Here is a 20,206-nt window from a genome sequence, read left to right on the forward strand (position 1 = left end):
ATGCTGACTCATGGCGACTCCATGTGTGTCAGAGTAGAACTGTGCTCCACAGGGTTTTCAATGACTGATTTTTTGGAAGTAGATTGCCAAGTCTGTCTTCCAAGACACTGCTGGGTGGACTTGAGCCTCCAGCCTTTCCATTAGCAGCCAGGCGCATTAAACATTTGTACCACCCAGGGACTCTATTACGACATAGTATATGATTTACTTATCTAATATGTTCATTTTCTGCTTCTCCTAATTAGAATACAAGCTTCTTGGGAAAAGTGAATCTTACACTGAATTCTCAGTTCAAAAACAGGGCTTAGCCTGTAGTACCAAAAAAACAAACCAACCCCCAAAAAACAAAGCAAAAAAACCACAAACGACCAACCAAAACTATTGCTGTCGAGTCAATTCTGACTCATGGAGACTCTTATAGGGTTTTCTTGGCTATAGGTGCTCAGTAAACATATGTCCACTCGATGAATGAACCTCAAGAATTACTGAGACTCTCCATGCTTTGGGGGTTCCTGCTCTACCACTTAGCTAAAATAATATTTGTAGTCTATTTAAAAGGCAAAGATGTCTTTCCTCTGACAGAGGGATAATCGTGAGTGTTAGTGGTGAGGAGGCTATGGGAAAATACCCATTTCACTTTAGGATCAGAGTGCAGATACCAGTGTCCAGATTGGGCCCTAAGTGAGTATTCCTCCCTAAATAATAAATTCCTGTCAGGGAGTTGAAGTGATGCCTGGGAAAGAATGACAAAGATCCACCAGAAAACACCTCACTTTTCCACAGCACTTTTTCTGGATTGTTCTCGCACACAGCGCTGCCCCCCACCACCAACAGTTACTCACGCCCCTAAAATAAATGATCATCCCCTTGTCAGTTAACTGCTTGGGCGGGAATAGCACCATCTCTCACCCATGTTACTAGGCCAGAAGGAGCGAAGAGTATGGGAGAAGGGAAGAAGCTTACAATGAAATGTGTCAAGATTTGAGATGAACACCTAGTTTTTTTCTTTACCCATAGAGCCCTGTTCATGGAATATCATTTTCAGTTTTTTCCTGAGGTATTTTAAGGTAGAGCTATTTCCGTGTGGCATTTTCCTAATTGAGTCTGTTTCCAATGGGTCAGCTTACTTCAAGGTCTTGAAAAATGGACTCTTAAATAAAATTTTTGGGGGTCGGGCTCCAGGGAGAGAGGATCTGTATTGTATATATTGGCAGGAGAAGGCTTTCTTTCCTCTCTCCATTCAGAGTAATAGTTGAGTTTTTAAATAACCCCTTGTATGATGCCAGCATGTTATTCTGCCAGAGCATTTTGGTCTTTCTGTGGTAGAGAGACTATTCAGACTTCAGTCATGCAGAGCCCTGCGCGGGTGGAGGGGGCAGCCTGTGTCATTTTTTTCTAGGAAACAAAACTAAATATTGAGTGTCTTCCGTGCACAAAACCCAGCGCTGAGCACTGAAGAAGGCCCAAAGAAATGGAAAAGTATTGTGACTCCATTTTCAGGTTTTCTCCTTTCGGGCAACTGAAAGGTGAATTCTGTTCCAGGAAGATCTTTTTCCCAGATTGCTCTTGGACCTGCTTGCCAGGGCTGATTAAAGATGGGTTCGTCTGTGTGTGTGTGTGTGTGTGTGTGTGTGTGTGAGAAAAAGAGAGGAAGAGAGAGAGAGAGAGAGAGATGTGGAGCAGAGGGGGAGGGGGAAGGAATACGTGTTCAGTAGCGGGAGGAGTGCTATGCATGACATTTGTTAGATCTAAATTCCATTTTGCTGAAGAGACTCTTAAATGCCATATATTTACATGTGAGAGAAGACTTTCTTCACATAAACAACTCATTCTGAGTAAAGCGCACCCACAAGGCACACCTCACCTCACAGCTCTAGGAGGATCAAGAAGGGTCTGCTGCTCATATTTCTTTTGAAAATGTGACTCAGAGCGAAGCTGAAGTTCGAAACTACGTGGTATTTTGGCTGAGGTGTACTCGCAAAGTTTATTTAAAAGTTAGAACTTTCAACTGAGCAATATCAAGAGAACATATAATTAAAAAAAAATTGATGGTAAATAGAGGGAAAAAATTAATCCCTAGAATTATTTTTAAAGAACTCAGAAAAATGTGAAGACTCATTTTCTTTGGGCCCACTCTTCCAAACCTGCCAAAGTAAATGTATTTTATATTTCATCAGGAAGGTGTTAGACACCTAAGAGACTTTGAAAAGTCTTGGAATGACGACATCCTACTTGAAAAACCAAAATGGTCCGGAAGTTTCCTTTTTTAACCTTGGTTTCAGGTTTAGGAAACAAACTGCACATCATGGTTTTTTGGAAGAAAAATATGCTTGCCCCACTGAGTTTAAATATTATTGGTTAAGTTGATGTTCCCTCATGGGCTGTGAAGGGTACAAACTGTAAAGTACCATGTAGCAGCCAGGCCAAGAAAGCGTCCCTTGCAGACTGTCTGCCCCCCATGGGAGGCGTACTTCCAGACTCATGGAATATTATCATTTAAAGGGAACTTTGACCTCTAGGAGTGGCCCCAACCTCCCATCCAGGTGCTGAACTCTCCCCTGCACATCTTGGTTGTCATTAATAGAAACCGATCTTTTTATGCATTAATATTCTGGACCAAAAAAAAAAAAAAAATCAAACGTGTTACTGTTGAGTGGATTCTGACTCATGGTGACCCCATGTGTTATGGAATAGAACTACTTCATAGGGTTTTCTTGGCTGTAATCTTTATGGAAGCAGGTCATCAGCCCTTTCTTTTGCAGTGCCTCTGGGTGGGTTTGAACCGCCAACCTTTAGGTTAGTAGTTGAGCGCTTAACCATTTGTGCCACGCAGGGACCTTAATATTCTTGACAGTGACCTTAAAAGGCCACCACTGTGCCCTGGGGACAAGGGGAAGAGTTCTGCTATAGGTTGCTCGAGCTTGCCTTCCCAGCCTTTCACTCTTGTCCCAACCTGTCAAGATCTTCTGGAACCTCATTTCATCCATCTAGCATCTTATCTGTGTTACTGCAGAGGTGTAGCATCTCACCAGGTATCTCCTGAATCCCTAAAGGCCAACATGGATATATCTGGAATTAAGAAGCTGCATAATTGGGTGCTTTCACCGTCAGCCTGCTCTGTGCCTGTAGTGATGAGAATGTGGGTGGAGAGGATACTGTTCAAACCTGGGCTGACACGAAGCCGGGGGTGGGGGGAGCCGTGGGTATACTGGTAGATGGAGTCAGCATCCAAAACAGTCTTGACAGGCTGGAATGATGGACCAAATTTACAGAGTATGAATGACAGGACTTTTAGAGCCTACTCGTGCTCCAGAGTATAGTTATGGCTTAATAGTAGCATGTAAAAAATACTTAGTGGTCTTCAGTGACCGCAGTTCTCTAGAGGTTTAGTGGTGTGGTTCTTGGCTATGTTCACAAAGCCCTGGAGAGAGATGAGTGTCCCATTGCACTGCTTAGACCAAGCCAGGAGAAGTGTTTAAACTTGTTTGTTGAGCTTCAGTGGAAATCCTATTGTATTTGTTTTAACCCATTGTTCTTGTTAGCTAACACCTAGTCAGTCCCAACTCATGGTGACCTCATGCGCAGTAGGACAAAATACTGCACAGCCTACACCATCCCCCTGATCTTTTGCACATTGAACTGTTGTGATCCATAGGGTTTCCACTGGCTGGCTTTCAGAAGTAGATCGCAGAGCCTTTCTTCCTTTAGCCCATTTCTGTTTGACTTTTGGGGCACTGGGTCCCATTCTCTACTATTTGGATACCCACTTTTGCCCTGCTTCTCTCTCCTTCTAATACATTAACCAAACCTTTCACCCAGTCTTGATAGGTATTTTCTGTCCTTTACAGGGAGTAGATGGAGGCCTAGAACACTAAAATCTTGTTCTTGACGAACTCTCCCATATTTACTTCCTCCCCCCAAAGTCATACCCTTAAGTTGGAGTGGGAGGTGGAGACACAGCTGTATCGCCACATATTGGATTGATCATCCCTGGAGGTGCCGTCTGGATTCCTCTCTACTCAGTCCCTTGTGACTTAGCAGCTGTGGACAGTGGCTGGTGGGGATGATGCATTTTGGCAGCTTCTCTCACAGGCCCTGGATCTGTGCCCTGGGAAGATGGAACACTTCCTGGTTCAGTTCCCTCCTCCTACCTCCCATTCAACTCTTGCTACTTAAGGGCCCTGACTTCTCCAGCCACCCAGTCCTGTGAGCACCCACATTACACTGAATCCCTCTAACATTTAGGAAGTCAAGTCTCATCTGGTTGAGAATGCCAAATGCGTGTTCTTTCCTTTCTTTCTGAAGCCATGAGTGTGCTCAGCTATATCTCCTAAAGGAAGGACCATTTTTTCTAAGAATGTTGTCCACTGGGGAGGTGGGGAAATGGAATGAAGATGAATTTTCTCTCCACACCTTTGAGTCTGTACATCTCTAGTTAAATTACCTGACCACCTGTGTCTTGGTTTCTTCATCTGTACAGTGTGGCCCATGAGAATAAAATGAGACAACTTTCATAGGTCCTAGCTCACAGTAGATGCTCAGTAAACTTGAGTTTCCTTCTTTCTTATCTTTCCCTTCAAAGGACCTCTGTGATACCTGTTGCATCTCATAATTGGAGATGCTGCAGGAGAAATTCCTGCCCCAGCAGGAGGGGTGAGATTAGACTGCCTCTAAGGCCCCTTCCAGTTCTGTAATTCTGTGACTTAGGTGTTTGTTCTTCTTACATACCATTTTGTTCATACTCCATTTAACTTAATATTTAGTGTGTTTGGGGGTGTCGGAGTGGGGTGATAAGGGAAAGGTATTGTTGATCCCAGAGTGCCTCAGTTGGAGAGCAGAAGGGTACTTGCACAGGGACCCAGGAAATATAGTCAGCTCAGTGGTAAGAGAGGTAAATGGAGGAAGAGAGGGTGATAGGGACAGATCGATGATCTTGGGACCAGGCACTTCTGGGTCCCAGTAGGAGAGTATCCAAGGAGTAAGCACAGGTTTGATGGAGGCTCAAAGTCAGGAGTCAGCAAAGGAATATGGCCTGATGTGGACTTACATGGGCCAATTGTCCCTCATTTTTACAAAGGCCAAATCCTCCACATACATCCTGGATCTCCATCCCTCTCACCCTCTCAAAGTCTTTACTCCTGCAGTGATCTTTTCTGTCTCCACTGTAAGTCTCTCTCTTACAGCTGAGTTATTTCCATAGCCAGACATGCTCCAGTAACTCCTATCTTTAAGAAAATTCCCCCACTACCCCACATTACCTGCCATATGTTACCCCATTCCCTGTCTTCCTTTATGATCTCTACTTCTTCTCCTGTTCAATCCTCAACTCATTATAATTGTCCTGACACTTCACTGAAACTACTCTTGTCAAGGTTTACATGACCTTCTTGTTGCCACATTCAGATGGACATTTCTCTAGCCTCATCTTACTCAGTCTCTTAGCAGCACTCAAGACAGCCGACCACCCTCTGTTTGATGCTAAATCCTTCCATGACTCGATATTTGTCTTTTTTTTCTTCATTGTTGTTAGGTGCCGTCGAGTTAGTTTTGACTCATAGCGACTCTATACAACAGAATGAAACACTGCCCGGTCCTGCGCCATCCTCACAGTCATTATGCTTGAGCTCATTGTTACAGCCACTGTGTCAGTCCTTCTCGTTGAGGGTCTTTCTCTTTTTCATTGACCTTACCAAGCATGATGTCCTTCTCCAGGGACTGATCCCTCCTGATAACATGTCCAAAGTATGTGAGATGTAGTCTTGCCATACTTGCTTCTCAGGAGCATTATGGCTGTACTTCTTCCAAGACCCCAAAAAACCCACTGTCGTTGAGTCGATTCCGACTCATAGCGACCCTATAGAATAGAGTAGAACTGCCCCATAGAGTTTCCAAGGAGCGCCTGGCGGGTTTGAACTGCCGACCTTTTGGTTAGCAGCCATAGCACTTAACCACTGTGCCACCAGGGTTTCCTCTTCCAAGACAGATTTCTTTATTCTTCTGGCAGTCCATGGTATATTCAGTATTCTTCACCAACACCACAATTCAAAGACATCAATTCTTCTTCCGTTTTCCTTATTCATTGTTCAACTTTCACATGCATGTGAGGCGATTGAAAACAACATAGCTTGGGTCAGGCGTACCTTAGTCTTCAGGGTGACATCTTTGCTTTTCAACACTTTAAAGAGGTGTTTTACAGCAGATTTGCCCAATGCAATATGTTGTATGGATTCTTGACTGCTGCTTCTGTGAGCATTGATTATGAATCCAAGTAAAATGAAATCCTTTACCACTTCAGTATTTTCTCCATTTATCATGATGTTGCTTAATGGTCCAGTTATAAGGACTTTTGTTTTTTCCTCTGTTCTACTCTAGTTGCTAATCATTTTTAGTCTCTTTTGCTTCTTCTACTCACTTCCAAATATTACAGTTGTTGAAGGCTTTAAGCAAAGTCCTCTTCTCTGCCAAACTCTTCCTGCAGGAGGGATCCTTTCCAGTACTACGGCTGTAAATATATATATGAAAATGTAAATTATGACTTCCACATCGCTGTCTTCAGCCTCAGAGCTCACCATTAGCTGTCTCCTAGACATTTCAAACTTTATGTGATTCAAACAGAACTATTGACTTTCTCCTCACCCTCTCCTAACAAATATAGTCCTGCCTCCAGCTACCCATACATTGCAATCCTCTCCAGCCAGTGGCTGAAGCCAAAAATCAGTCATCTTGATTCTTCCTGTTTTCTTATCCACCAGTAAGCCTTATTGGCTTTAATCCACCCATTTCTTTCCTTTTCCATTGCCATCATCCGAATCCAATTAAACATCCCTGCTCACCTGGTTTGCAATAGCCTTCTAACTGGTCTTTGTGATCCCATGGGTTCCCTTCTAACCCATTCTCCACAAAGCAACCAGTGTAATTTAAAAACTCTTCTATGGTTCCCTAGCCTCTTGCCATGGCCATCAGGCTTTGAATGTCCTCGCCCTTCCCTTGCTTCCTGTCTCCATTTTATGCCACTCTCTTCCTTGTCCACACTGGATCCAGACACACTGACCTCCTTTCTGTTCTTGAAATCCACTGACCTCCTTCCCACCCGAAGGCCTTTGTACTTGCTCTTCGTTTGGCCAAGAAAGCTCATCCTTGGCTCTTGGCATGAATTGCTTCTCTAAGTACCAGCTTAAATCTTCCCTTCTCAGGGAAGCCTTTGCTGACCGTCCTATCTAAAATAGAACAACCTTCCCTCAAGTTTATTCTCATGTTACCCTGTTTATTTCTTTTATAGCACTTATTACTTACTCTAATTTTGTGGTTTGCATATTTGTTTACTTATTTATTATGTTGCTCCTCCCATGAGAATGTAGTTTCCATGACCGTAGGCTTCTTAACCTTTCTGGCTCCCCATTTTATCTGTAGCACTTAGAACAGTGCCAGGCAGATAGTAGGTGCTCAGTAAGTATGTACTGAATGCTTGATCAGCTAAGTATAAGCATCATATTGGAAGGCCTCTGCATTCAGGGAGCCGTTTTAAGGTGATGATCCTAGACTGCTCCCAGTCCCCACTCTGTAGTAAAGAAATCTGTGCCATGTCTTCACACATGGCGGCGAAAAGGTCTGGCTCTGGCTCTGTGGTGTTTGGCAAGTCTCTTAATTCTCAGTGTACTTATTTGTAAACTGAGAACTAGAGGACTTCTGAGTTCTTGTTTGGCTTTAAAAATTATGATTCTGTGAACTCTGGGGCCAGTAGAGGTGAATAACAACTAACATTTATTAAATGTTTGCTAGCTATTTTGATAATCAGCATATCATTAATTATCTTGTTATAGAATCCATCAATTTCTTGAAATCATATAAGATTTGCCTCCAAGGTTTACCTGGATGTACTTTTGTTTGGTGAAAATAATGGGACTTTCACATATACTCACATTTCGAAGGAAACACACAGAAATTAGAAATTTTACCATCAGATTCAATCCTTATTTTCCCATGGAAGATTTATTCCCATCTCACTTTTGTTAAGCCTGATAAATACAATTTAAAGGATGGAACAGTGGGTCACAAAGTAGAGGGTAATCAGCTATAGTTATAATCAAGCCATAATCATATGTTAATATTTCACATTAACAAACTCTGAAGAGTGACAAGAATTTATTTCCATTTTCTGGTATTCATGTCGAGATCCATGAAATGACACCAACATATGTAGGAATCTTGCCATCTCTTGGGATCTGTGGTATTAGTCTCCCTTCCTCTTCCCTGCCCAGGACACTTAGGAACAGCCTCTAGCAAGCATGAGAGAGCTGGCCAGCCAGATCTGACAGATGGAATCTGCACCTCTTGAGTGGGTCTGATCTGACTTCGCCATGGCTCCTGACCCCCTGGCTGTGCTGAGGAGCCCAGGGTAACACCGTTAACTTCTGGGGCTGAGCCTTCCCCACAGGAAGGCAGCATAACAGCAAAAACGTCCGTTGAACATGGTAGTGGTCTCAACACTGAGTGTTAGCAGAGAGGACTTTTGCAGGTGATTTTCCTTTTTCCCCCACTCCAGGTAAGAGTAACCTGGCCTCATGGAAGATATTATGAAGGAGGATGGGAAGGAAAATGGGGAGTGGAGGAAAAAGGATTTACTTAATTAACACATTATTAAATTGTTTAATTGTTTACTTAATTCCTGTATGGGGGCTTGAGGCTCTGTGACTCTGGGAAGATTCCTGTCATTCACCTGATGCTTTTTCGCATAAATGACATTTAATAAGAAGACTTTGGAATTCTTTTAATAGTCTAATGCTGACATGGTGACACAGTGGCTAAGCGTTTGGCTACTAACCAAAAGGTCAGCAATTCCAATCCACCAGCTGCTCCTTGGAAACCCTAAGGGGCAGTTCTACTCTGTCTGTCCTGTAGGGTTGCTATGAGTTGGAATCAACTCAACAGCAGTTTTTTTTTTTTTTTTTTAATAATTGAAACTTGGAGTTATCTGTTCTGTGTTCTCTGACAAAGCTATGCCATATTGATTTCTCTTTTTAAAGTGCAGTATTCAAATGGATGTTTTTGCTTCAACCAAAGCTCCTGCTGCAATTTGGAAATGTGACCATTGGGGAAACATAGGTACTGTAGTTGTTAATAGGTGCTGTTAAATCTATTTTTCTACTCATAGCAACCCCATGTGACAGAGTAGAACTGCCCCATAGTTTTCTTGGCTGTAATCTTTATGGAAGCAGTTTACCAGATCTTGCTCTTATGGACCCGCTGGGTGAGTTCGAACTGCCATCCTTTGGGTTAGCAGCTGAATACTTAACCTTTGTGTTACCAGGGCTCAATACGTAGTTAGTAGAGGGGTTCACTTATTCCCCATTCCTCCTGTTTGGAGGGAGTGATTTCCCCAGCGTGACACTGCTGGTCTCTTAAACCATTTCTTAGTCATGCCTTCCCATGCAGGGGAGTGAGGTACCCAGCTAGGGGCATAGTCGTTGATCCATGTTTTGTGATCATGTGGGGGTAAGAACTGGGGATTGGGTCGTCTTCATCTCTTTCCACCTTGAACCAATCAAGGTGGTGATTCTGAATAAGTATCCTGCATATTCAAACTTGCGCTAGGATAGTCTCTCCCAGGATGGGACTCATTATATCTAAGCCAACTTATTCTCCAACAGATAATGTCCTCCTTCCTGACTCCCTTCAATCACTAACAATTGGGGTTTAAGTCTAATGATTCAGATGCTAGGGTATGAGCTTTCCCTGAAGCAAATGGAGACTTTCTGCAAAATCCATGTTTAGTTAACCTTGAATTATTATATGAACATACAAAGTATTGTCAAGAAAAAGTCTCAAAGGATATATACCAAAATGATTAAATGTGATTATTATAGGTCGAAGGGATTATGGATGGGTTTTAATTTTTTTTTCATGCGCATCTGTATTTTCTAATGTTTCTACAATGAACATGCATTTCTGTTGTAATAGGAAAGAAAAGTTTGTTTCCACCCCTTACCAAAAAAAGAAAATAAACCTAGAAATAATGGGTTGGAAATATCAAAACTTAAGCAAGTTAACTACCCATTACCATCACTAGCTGCTCTTGAGTCAATTCCAACTCATGGTGACTTCACGTGTGTCAGAGTAGAGCTATTCTCTATAGGGTTTTCAATGTCTGATTTTTCAGTAGTAGGTTCTCTTTGGAGGTGCCTCTGTGTGGACTCACACCTCCAAACTTTGATTAGCAGCCAAGCGCGTTAACCATTCGTACCACCCAAGAACTCCAAGTTAATTACATCATGGCTAGATTGTTGGGAGGAGGGGATGGAGGAAAGGCAGGCATCAAGGAATACCATATGTGCCAGTTTGAAAGTGAACCAGTATAATATCCTGGCCTAACAGTCCCCCAATGTAGACACCAACCTGGTGTCCTCACCTTGGCCTTTGCCAAGGGATAAGACTTTTTCCTTTTCTTGTTAAAACTTTAGTGGGCAAATTCCCTTGGAATAGCCCTTTTCAGTCTGCCTGTCATGGGTTCCTCAGTGGGGTCTTATTTGTGACCAAGTGGTTTTGCCTTTCAGAACACAGCAGAGAAGTCTCCTGGAGCCTATTTCCTTCCTGAGTTTGCACTCTCTCCTCAGGGAAGTTTTCTGGAAGATACAACAGGGGAACAGTTCCTTACTTATCGCTATGATGACCAGGTAAGAACATTGTAAAAGAACCTACCTTTGGCATTGCCATTTGCCAATGGGCAGGAAACATTTTCCAAAAATACCTTCAAAGTAGTTATCTTTTCCCCTTGGCACAATCGAGCACAGCAGTCTCTTGATACTTCGGAAGGTTCCCAAGACCTTTGGCTTGCCCGTGCTCACATGTGATTTCCCACTTAACGTGTGGCTCCTGCTGTGGTTGGAGCATTTGTGTCAGAGTCACTTTTTCTTATTTCCACCAGAAATATCTGTGGGGTTCATTCCTTTTTTTACCGTCACGACATTTATTATTCAATTCTGAAATTATCTGAAAGTTCTGTTTTCTGATTAAGCATTATTTTCTTTGCTCTTCTAGATTTTACTTTACTTCTATCATCAGTACCACTATTTTTTTTTTCTTCCCCAAGCTCATTTTCCAGAAAGGAACAAAGTGCATGTGTGTGTGTAAATCACTTCATGAGGGCTAACGAGAGAATAAGGCCGTGCTTGACTGAGGTGTGGGAACTGGACACTTGGCGCTGTGATTCCTTTCCACTCTTAGTTCACGCTGGTGCCTTAACAGCATTAAAGATGATGCATGTCATTGGCTCTTCATTTTTTTTTTTGGAAACATTGTAATAGATAATATGCAACGTAAAATCGCCGTTTTAACCATTTTTGAGTGTACAATTCAGTGGCACAGTGTTGTGCAACCAGCACCATATTTGTTTTCACAAGTTTTTCATCATCCTAAGCAGTACTCATTAAACAGTAACTCCCCCTTGCCTCCCTGCCCCCAGCCCCTGGTAACACTAATCTGCCTTCTGTCTCTGCATTCCCCTATTCTCAGTATTTTATATAAATGGGATCATAGAATGTTTGTCATTGTGTGTCTGGCTTATTTCACTCATCAAAATGTTTTCAGGGTTCACCCATGTTGTAGGATGTATCAGAACTTCATTTATCTTTATGGCTAAATAGTGTTCCACAATTTGTTTATCCATTCATCTGTTGATGGGCACTTAGGTTGTTTCCACCTTTTGGTTGTTGTGAATAATGCTGCAGTGAACATTGATGTACAAGTATCTATTTGAGTCCCTGCTTTAAGTTCATTTGGGTATATACTCAGGAGTGGAATTGCTAGGTTATATGGCCCGGGTGGCACAGTTGTTAAGAGCTTAGGCTGCTAACCTGGTCAGCAGTTCGAATCCACCAGTTGCTCCTTGGAAACCCTATGGGGCAATTCTACTCTGTCCTATTGGGTTGCTATGAGTCAAAATCAACTTGATGGCAGTGGGTTTTTTCTTTTTTTTGATAGCAATTCTGTAATTAACTTCTTGAGCAACCATCAAACTGTTTTCCATAGGGGCTGCACCATTTTACAGTTCCACCAGCAATGGATGAGAGTTCTAGTTTCTCTACATCCTTGCCAACACTTGTTATTTTCTGTGTTTTTGAAAGTAGTCCTCCTAGTGGATGCAAAGTGGTATCTTACTGGCTTTTGAAGTGACTCACAAATTGCTGAAACAGAATGCCAAAATTTCCAATTGCAGAGTTTTTTTAATGTGATTGAGCCTGAATTAATGCGACAGTGGAGCAAACTGGGGTGGGATTTAAGATGATGCAGGATCTTAGTGAATTCTGGCAGACCTTTGCAACTATAAGAAGGAACTGGGCAGAATTATCTTCCTGGGGTACATGATGGAGTGGTGAGAGGTGACCCAGTGACCAAGGTCCTCCTGTACTGTCTTCATTGTTCAACCAAAGGCTGGCAAGTTATGGCTTGGTTTAGGCAGAGCCTACTGGGGGGTGAAAGACATTACTCAGGAGAGCAGCTCTGGGAAGTTCAGTCTGTCAGTGTGGGGTAGATCTTGATGTGGCTGCAGGGAGTGGAGCCCAGCCTCAGGTCTGGCAGGGGCCAGGAAGAACACCAGAGTTTAGACTATGAAAAGAATTAAAGCCTTGATTAGCATAACCAGGCTAAGGGAAGAGTGGAGCACGAGAGAGGGATGAGAAGTCTGCTGCCCAGTACTTGGTATCCCAGGTCAGGGGCAGGCATACCTTAATTTTGATCTTTGAGGCTAGTGATAAATGACCTGCCCTTTATAGGTTTTGCTGTGGAGTTGGGGCTGAGGTGAGGGGCAGGAGCTGTGAACTAGCAGACACGGTGGTAGGGAGGGGGCTGTAGAGGCCATCAGGGGTAGGGGTGCGATGAGATGGATTGTGGGGAGCAGGGAAGAGAGTAGGGGATAATCTTGCATTCACATTATGGAGCCTAGTTAATGCTTTTGAAAAGCGTTTAGGCCTCGTTACTGAGGAATCCCTGGGTGGTGAAAACATTTACCGCACTTAGCTGCTAACCACAAAGGTTGGTGGTTCAGGCTCACCCAGAGGCACCTCAGAAGAAAGGCCTGGTGATCCACTTCAAAAACTCAGCCGTGGAAAACCCTCTGAAGCACAATTCTACTTTGACACACATGGGGTCACTGTAAATTGGGACTGAATCTGTGGCAACTGGTTTCTTTTTTTTTGTACTATAGGGCATAAAACATCGTTAAGTCACCTTCTGACTTTCTTCCTGATGAATTTTTAGAGAGTCTGTAATTTATGGTTCCTTTTAATCCAGAAACCAATGATCTAATAGGATTTCATAGGAGAACTTTAGAGGAACTGAGACGGCAGTAAAGAATAAAAGAGAGGTCTGGAAAATAATAAGCTCTGCATTTTATAATTAACAAGTGGCTAATACGTTCTCTAGGTCCTGCAGATACATTGTATTTAATATAATAACAATATAAAATCCAGAAAAAGAAGAAAACAAGTCCCTTTAGTCTTTTCAAAAGGTCTAAAGCAGATCTTAAAAGTGTGTAGTATGCTGTGGACATGGTATTCCGCAAAGCCCCAGTGAAAAGCATATGAAAACGTGCTGTGTTGCCCCCACTGTGTATTTCTTTTAAGGGAAAGAAATAAGGTCAATCTATAACAAGCCAATAATAGCACCTACCCTGCTCTACTAAAGGCAAAGAAAATAGGCCCTCGTACTAAACTAGGTGTACGCCCTCAACGGACCAGAAGAATTTAATCAGCTGTTCACCCATTGCCCCAAGCCCTGATTTTCTTTCCTCTTAATGCTGAAAGTGCAGACTGCATTGTAATGTCAGGAAGCTTCTCAGCACTGGAAAAAAGATGGAACCAATCAAATATTATCCCCTTGTCCTGGTGTATAGGATAAAATGTTAAAAGTTGATTGAGAACAAACGCTCTGGGATCAGGCAGATTTGGGTTCAAATCCCAGTTCTGCCACTTTGTTTGCTGTGTTGTGACCTTGAACAAGTGACTTCACTTCTCTGCACCTCAGTTTCCTCATCTGTGAAATGGAGATATGGATAGTAACTACCTCATGGAGGCGTTTTGAAGATTAAAAGGGATGATTCATGTAAGCTTTCCCACATAGGGCCTGGTGCATATAAGCACTCAATTTAGCTATTGTTAGCACTAATAATTGGAGCCCCTGGGTGGTACAAACAGTTAACATGCCCTGCTATTAAAGCCGTCAACTAATAGGTTCTCGTCAAGCAGACTAGCGAATTGAAGTCAGCCAGACACAGGGTTGGAAGAACAGAAAGGTTTATTCACAGTTTGCAAACTGGGAGACAGGCAGGGTCTTGTGGCCTAAGGCTACCAGCTCTCTGAACCAGGGCAGGTTTGCTCCTTTTATAGGGCGTGACATACATATGCATGAACGGTGAGAGGAGGATCTTCGGTTTTATGATGTATGCATAGTCCGCATAATTTTAGTGAATGGGTTTTTGTGCAGGGCTCTAAAAATATTGTGCACAGTCCTAAAAAAAAGGCAACGGCTCACTACTGCCACCCCAGGAAGGTCATATAGTGGGTAGATTTGGAGTCTGTGTGCCCCCGTGCCTCAGCCTCCTGCCAGGAGAAGAGAAGAAACCTGGGGATTAGACCGATCATGGTAAAGTGCTGTAAAAGTTGTAACAAAAATGTAGCAAGAGTAGACTTTTCTAAAAACACAACTATTATGGCATGGTTAATAACCCTCAATAACCCTTTCATGACTGTCTGCTTCACTATTAACCAAAAGGTTAGAGGTTCAAGTCCACCCCGAGACGCCTGGTCTGGTGATATACTTTTGAGAAATCAGTCATTGAAAACCCTATGGAGCATAGTTTACTCTGATGCACATGGGATCATATAAGTTGGAATCAGTTTGAAAGCAACTGGCTGGTTGGTTATCACTAATAACATTATTTGCAAAGACTCAATTCAGAGATTCTCAGATATGCTCATGCTAAAGGGAGCAGTAGAGAGTCAGCAAAAAGAGGAGGACCCTCAACGAGATGAATTGACACAGTGACTGCAAAAGGGGCTCAAGCATAACAGTGATTATGAGGATGGCACAGGACCAGGCAGTGTTTCTTTCTTTTGTTTGTAAGATCGCTACGAGTCTGAACAGACTCAATAGCACCTAACAACAACAACAAAGGGAGCATCGTATTCTCTGTTCACATCAGAAGATCCCACACAATATTTTAAATTGTTATTATTTTTTTTTTTATTGAGGTATAACATACAGGGAAGTGCGCACCTACCTAAAATGTAGAGCTTGATGCATTTTTAAATATCTTCACACCTGTGCAACCACCAATCAGATCAAGAAATAGAACAATTCCAGCACCTAGAAATTTCCTGTGCCCCCTTCAGTCAATATCCCCCACCCTAGAAGTAACCATTATTTTGATTTCTGTCACTATACATGAGTTTTGCCTGCTTATTTTTATTTTAAATTTTATATGAATGGAATCATATAGCCTGTATTCATCTGTGTCTGGCTTCTTTCACACATCATTATGTCTGAGAGATTCAATGAAGTTGTTGGATCCAACGTCGTTTAAGATTTAATGTCCAGAAGTCGTTTGTACTCTTTGGAACACATTGTCTCATGTTAGAACAGATTGCAGCATTTTGAGTGGCATGCAGCATTGCTCCTGCACAGAAACTCCCAGGTTGTCCCTAAAAGGTTTTTAGGGCAATCTCTCCAAAGGTTCCTTACCTGGGGAAGTGATGGGGACAGTTTTTGTTACACCTCATAGATGTGGGCATTGCACAGCCGGAAATGAGTGTAGGGCTGCATGAGTTGCCACCCAGGTAGGGTCTGTGCTGTCTGGTGGCTTCGGCACCTCAGTGCAGAGTCCTCAGATATGTGCCAGAGGGGCTGTGCTGTTGTCCCAGCAACCTGAAGCCAGAGTGACAAAGCACTTATGCAAATGAGGCTATAGTCTGGTGACTGAAGTTGTTGGCTAAGAAGTGGGTTCAATACAATTTTCTTACTTATTTTCTTAGTCATCTAGTGCTGCAATAACAGAAATACCACAAGTGGATGGCTTTAACAAAGTGAAGTTTATTCTCTCACAGTTGAGTAGGCTACAAGTCCAAATTCAGGGCGTCAGCTCCAGGGGGAGGCTTTCTCTTTCGGCTCTGGAGGAAGGTCCTTGTGATCAGTCTTCCTTTGGTCTGGGAGCTTCTCAGCATAGGAACCTCAGGTCCAAAGGATGCTCTCTGCTCCCGGAGCTGCTTTCTTGGTGGTATGAGTTCCCACTGTCTCTGCTTGCTTCTCTCTTTTATATCTCAAAAGAGATTGGCTTAAGACACTACCTAATCTTGTAGACCTCATCAGTATACTTGCTGCTAATCCATCTTATTACATCATAGTGATAGGATTTACAACATACAGGAAAATCACATCAGAAGATAAAATGGTAGACAATTTTACAATCATACAGGGGAATCATGACCTAGCCAAGATGACAGATTTTAGGGGACACGGTTCAATCCATGACACCTATAAAATGATAACCGGGGAATATGTTGAAGTTGTCAAGGATTTCATTTTACTTGAATCCACAGTCAACACCCATGGAAACGAGGTATTACACGGGGAAGTCTGCTGCAAAAGACCTCTTTAAAGAGTTAGAAAGCAAAGATAACGCTTTGAGGACTAAGGTGCACTGACCCAAGCCATGGTATCCTTAATTGCCTCATATGCATGTGAAAGCTGGACCATGAATAAGGAATACTGGATTACGGTGTTGACGAAGAAAGTTGAGTATACCACGGACTGCCAGAAGAGTGAACAAATCTGTCTCTGAAGAAGTACAGCCAGAATGCTCCTTAGAAACGAGGATAGTGAGACTTTATCTCATGTACTTTGGGCATGTTGTTGGGAGAAACCAGTCCCTGGGGAAGGCCGCAATGCTTTCGAGAAAGAGGAAGACCCTCAACAAGATGGATTGATACAGGGGCTGCAACAGTGGGCTCAAGCATAGCAACGATTGTGTGGATGGTACAGGACCAGGCAGTGTTTTGTTCTGGTGTACATAGGGTCGTTATGAGTTGGAACTGACTTGACAACACGTAACGATGATAACCTGTAAAATACTCATTTGATAAAATGGAAAGCAAGTGGATGATGCTGCATAGATACTTGCTCTTTTGGACAACACTTGTGGGACTTTTTGGAGTGTCATCCTGGGCTTATTTTCATGAAGACCTTCAGGTCACTCTTAGAATGTCTTGTGGATTAGGTATCTGGAAAATAAATAACCTGAGGCCCGTAAATCACAGCTGTGATGTAGGCTGGGTTGAATGAGACCCATAAAAAGGCTCACTATGAATTATATGGGTGCTGAAGCAGCTTCTAGTGAAGAAACCAGTTCTGAAGTCAGCCGGGTAACAGTGTGCTTTAGTGCAAATAGGACTTGTCAGGCGAACTTGGTCTTGGCTTCTGCCACTAATTAGCTTGTAATTTGACAAAGTTGTTTAACTTCTTTGGGTGTCAGATTCTTCATTTGTTTTTAAAAACAAAGTGACTGGATTTCATCAGCTGAGCACCCTCCACTCTAAAATATTCCACGTTTTGGAAGTACACATCAAATATTCCACATTGCAGAGTGTTAATTGGATCATTCTGATTATCAAGGCAGTCTTGCCAGCAATGTGGTAAACTATTACTTAGAGAATTGTACGGTTTTACAGCTGGTGCAGACTTTGGCCCAAATGCCTCATTTTACAAGTCAAGAAAAGAGACTCTGAAAATGCAAATGACTAACTCAAGGACACCCAGATGGTTATTTGAAAACACCTAAGCTCTGTAGCACTTTAAACCCAAGACCCTCCACCCTCGGATATATCCAGCTGCTTCTTTCAGAAGAATCACCTAGAAAATTATCTCTTTGCCTGAAATTCCTGTTTCTACTGTTAGTAGTGCTTTGGGGACCTTAGTAGACCAAGGAGGATGATTTAATATTAATAGGTTGCTGCGCTGGCTCGTTCTCAGCTCCTTCAGCAATTTAGAATTAGCTATGTTGATAGAATGTATAAGGACATCATTCCCCCCTGGTTTTTAAAGCATGAATCATGGTTTTTTCAAAGTCTGAGCCAAACATGGTAGCTGAAATCAAAACGGCACTGACTTCCCACTGGGTGAGCATACCATTAGAGTGATAGTGTTTTAGCACTCGGTTACATCAGCCGTATAAGTTAGTTAAAATCTATTAGTTTGGGACAGCAACTGGCTAAGGAGGCTGTGTTTTAAAACGTTATTAGCCAGCCAGCCTTTAGAGTAGATTGTTTTGTCATTCTTCGTAGTGGTTTTTGAATTTTACCCTACAGAGGACCTTTTCATAGGCAGATAGCTGAGTGTTGGTTGGTTCTAGGAAGCTGAGCCTCAGATTCTGTAATTTGTTCCTTTTACCATCGCTGACGAAGGCAATATTTGGAGAGCTGCACTATCCTGCTCTGTCTAGCTCTGTTTCTCAGAAAAACAAAGGATGGTGAGGTCTTCCCATCCTTACCTAACATCAACTCACTGAAGCTTTAAACTTGGTACCTCATAAGTACATTATGGGGACTGATTTAAAAGTCTACGACAGGCTTAGTGTTTCTCAGTTAGAGGTTATCTATTTATTTTTTAAGTTATACAAACTGTTTTGTACAAATGTTTGGCATTCACTCATGCACTCATTGATTCTTTCATTGATATTTGTTATGCTCAGGGAAGTGTGAAAGGTGGGTCTTCCCAGACTTAGTGGATTTGTTGTAATGTGCGTCCTGCTAATTGGCAGCCACGGTGGGATAAAGAAGTTTAAGTTGTTGGCTTTGAGCTCTGATAACTGTGGGAGTGACCACTTTGAAAATATAGGCAATAGGTGGCTTAGAAATGAGTACTTTATGTACATCTTTTGATGGTCCATGAATTGTTTTTATGTGTGTAAATGTTGGTGTAGTGTGGACTTCGACACCTTTAGGCTACAAGGCACTGAAAGGCAAAAAAAAAAAAAAAAAACCAACAAAACAAAACAAACAAAAAACTCAAATTCCAAGTATATGGAGGACAAGGCTCTGTGTTCAGTAAATGTTGGGTTCTGATTTTCCTGAATTTAACCTAGGGTAAATCCCATGTAATCTTGCAACCACTTAGAAGAGAACCCCCTTGATGTGATACTGCTGAGGTCCTTTTACACCTCCTTTTTCTCCTATAATCTTCTCTCTCCTCTATAGATTGCAGGTAAGGAGCCCCTGCCTGATTTAGCATTTATTTTGAATCTTCTTGCCCATATTTAAGTCAATTCCAACTCATAGTGACCCTATAGGACAGAGTAGAACTGCGCCATAGGGTTTCCGAGGAGTTCCTGGTGGATTCGAACTGCCAGCCTTTTGTTAGCAGCCAAACTCTTAACCACTACGCCACCAGGGTTTCCACTCTGTCTTATAGGGTCTCTTTAAGTTGGAATTGACTTGAGGGCAGTGGGTAATAACATCCTAGATGGAGTCAGAGTTGACCAAGAGTCTTTTCTCCCTTCCTTGGATATCATTGGCTACCTATTTGTATGTTTCAACAATGCCTCTCCAATTTGTATTTTCTGTACAGTTTCCATTGCCAGAGAGGCAGAGAGGGCTGGACATGTGGCCCTGATAGGTGTTTGGAACTGTAGTGTGTCAGAATGGAAAGGAAGTTTAGGGATTCTGATTGTACAGGTGAGGAATCTGAGCTCCAGAGAGGAACAGTATCTTACCCGGGATCACACAGCCAAGTAGTAGCAAAGCCAAGTGCCTGTTCTTTGCCCTTAAGCTCAGTTAAGACATTTTTACATGTAATCTGTGGGTAGGAAAAGTATGAGAGAAATGTTTGAATGAATTTTTAATACTAGCCGTAACAATAACATACTAATAATGAAGGCTTTCTCTAGTTCTATTTCTAAAATTCTTCTAAATGTCTTTTTTTCTTATGTTATTATAACAAACCTATTTTTTCCCTTTCCTTATTTAACTATTGATTTATGCATTCTTTCTAAGGGGAAGAAATCTGTTTGCTGCAAGTACATCTTTCTCAAAGTAACTTCTTCTGAACTTTTCATGAATATCTTGGCCAGAAGCTTCCTTGTGGTTAAACTGTTGGCAGGCTTTAGAAATATCACTTGACGTTTCCAAGTTATTTATGTAATAGTTTTCAGCTTGGAAAGTGTATA

General features: G+C 42.3%; 1 protein-coding gene across 4 annotated transcripts in view; it reads left to right on the forward strand.

The window, feature by feature from the left end:
* Positions 1-20,206, forward strand: part of ADAMTSL3 (ADAMTS like 3) — a 416,580-nt gene that overhangs the window by 43,847 nt on the left and 352,527 nt on the right. For all 4 annotated transcript variants that reach the window (XM_064267196.1, XM_010593790.3, XM_064267194.1 and 1 more), the window contains exon 3: positions 10,551-10,670. In XM_064267196.1, the coding sequence (XP_064123266.1) occupies positions 10,551-10,670 (120 nt within the window). The remainder of the gene's footprint in view (positions 1-10,550; positions 10,671-20,206) is intronic.

Source organism: Loxodonta africana, chromosome 13, assembly GCF_030014295.1.
Source record: "Loxodonta africana isolate mLoxAfr1 chromosome 13, mLoxAfr1.hap2, whole genome shotgun sequence".
Lineage (NCBI taxonomy): Eukaryota > Metazoa > Chordata > Mammalia > Proboscidea > Elephantidae > Loxodonta > Loxodonta africana.